This window comes from Etheostoma spectabile, chromosome 5 (genome assembly GCF_008692095.1).
Source record: "Etheostoma spectabile isolate EspeVRDwgs_2016 chromosome 5, UIUC_Espe_1.0, whole genome shotgun sequence".
NCBI classification, from domain to species: domain Eukaryota; kingdom Metazoa; phylum Chordata; class Actinopteri; order Perciformes; family Percidae; genus Etheostoma; species Etheostoma spectabile.
Window position 1 is genome coordinate 4,343,317 of NC_045737.1, and position 782 is coordinate 4,344,098.

Here is a 782-nt window from a genome sequence, read left to right on the forward strand (position 1 = left end):
TTTTTAAAGGATGTGGACTATATTAGGATTCAGTAAAATGAGGGAGTACAGGCGATAGGGACTGTGCTGTCCCAAAAATCTGAGGCAGGACCAGGTCAAAACTCTGATTTCTAGGATATACCACTTAAAGCGCACATGACTAACTGGCTACACGTTAATAATAACGAACAACAATGATTGACAGAAAAAGTCAAATCTCTCCCGTTAAATGTCTCCCTCCTAGAAATCCGCCGGTATGAATTCAAAATCTCTGCAGGTGGAGAAATAACGCAGCGTCTTACCCAAAATATCAAGCTGAGGAAGAGGAGGACGGTCTTGGAGGTGAATATCCCGCAGTCCATCTTGTCTGGCGGTGATGAAACGATTGAGGAAGGACTGTGGAGTCGCTGCGGTCCAGCTTTTAGTATCGCAGAGCTGGTCCTCCTGCTGTTTTGGTCACAAGTTTTCGGTCTGTCTGGCTGCAGTGACTGTGGGATCACATGAGAGCAAAGCCCCACCCCTCACAGAAGTGAGGGAGGGGTTATTTGGGTAGCAAATTATACAAGGACTTCAATGAGAAAACTAGACGATAATGTTCCCCTCTTTCGCCCATCAGCTGTTCAGATCTCATACGATTAAACGATACGATATGAGAAACGATCTCATATGATGAACACGATAAAAAAAACCTCACAGTGGACACTTACTGCTACTAGAAAATGGTTATTAACACTTCTTCCACAGGGAGGGTGGGGCCTTCATTATTATTAACCCTTGTGTTGTCTTCCTGTCAAAATTGAAAG

General features: G+C 44.1%; 1 protein-coding gene and 1 long non-coding RNA gene across 3 annotated transcripts in view; one reads left to right on the forward strand and one right to left on the reverse strand.

Annotated features, from left to right (window-relative positions):
- The window catches only part of tspan36 (tetraspanin 36), a 12,863-nt gene extending 12,336 nt beyond the window's left edge, over nucleotides 1-527 (reverse strand). For both annotated transcript variants that reach the window (XM_032516953.1, XM_032516952.1), the window contains exon 1: nucleotides 282-527. In XM_032516953.1, the coding sequence (XP_032372844.1) occupies nucleotides 282-341 (60 nt within the window). In that variant the 5' untranslated portion in view covers nucleotides 342-527. The remainder of the gene's footprint in view (nucleotides 1-281) is intronic.
- Nucleotides 1-782, forward strand: part of LOC116690172 (uncharacterized) — a 20,087-nt gene that overhangs the window by 8,699 nt on the left and 10,606 nt on the right. The gene's annotated exons all lie outside the window — the stretch shown is intronic.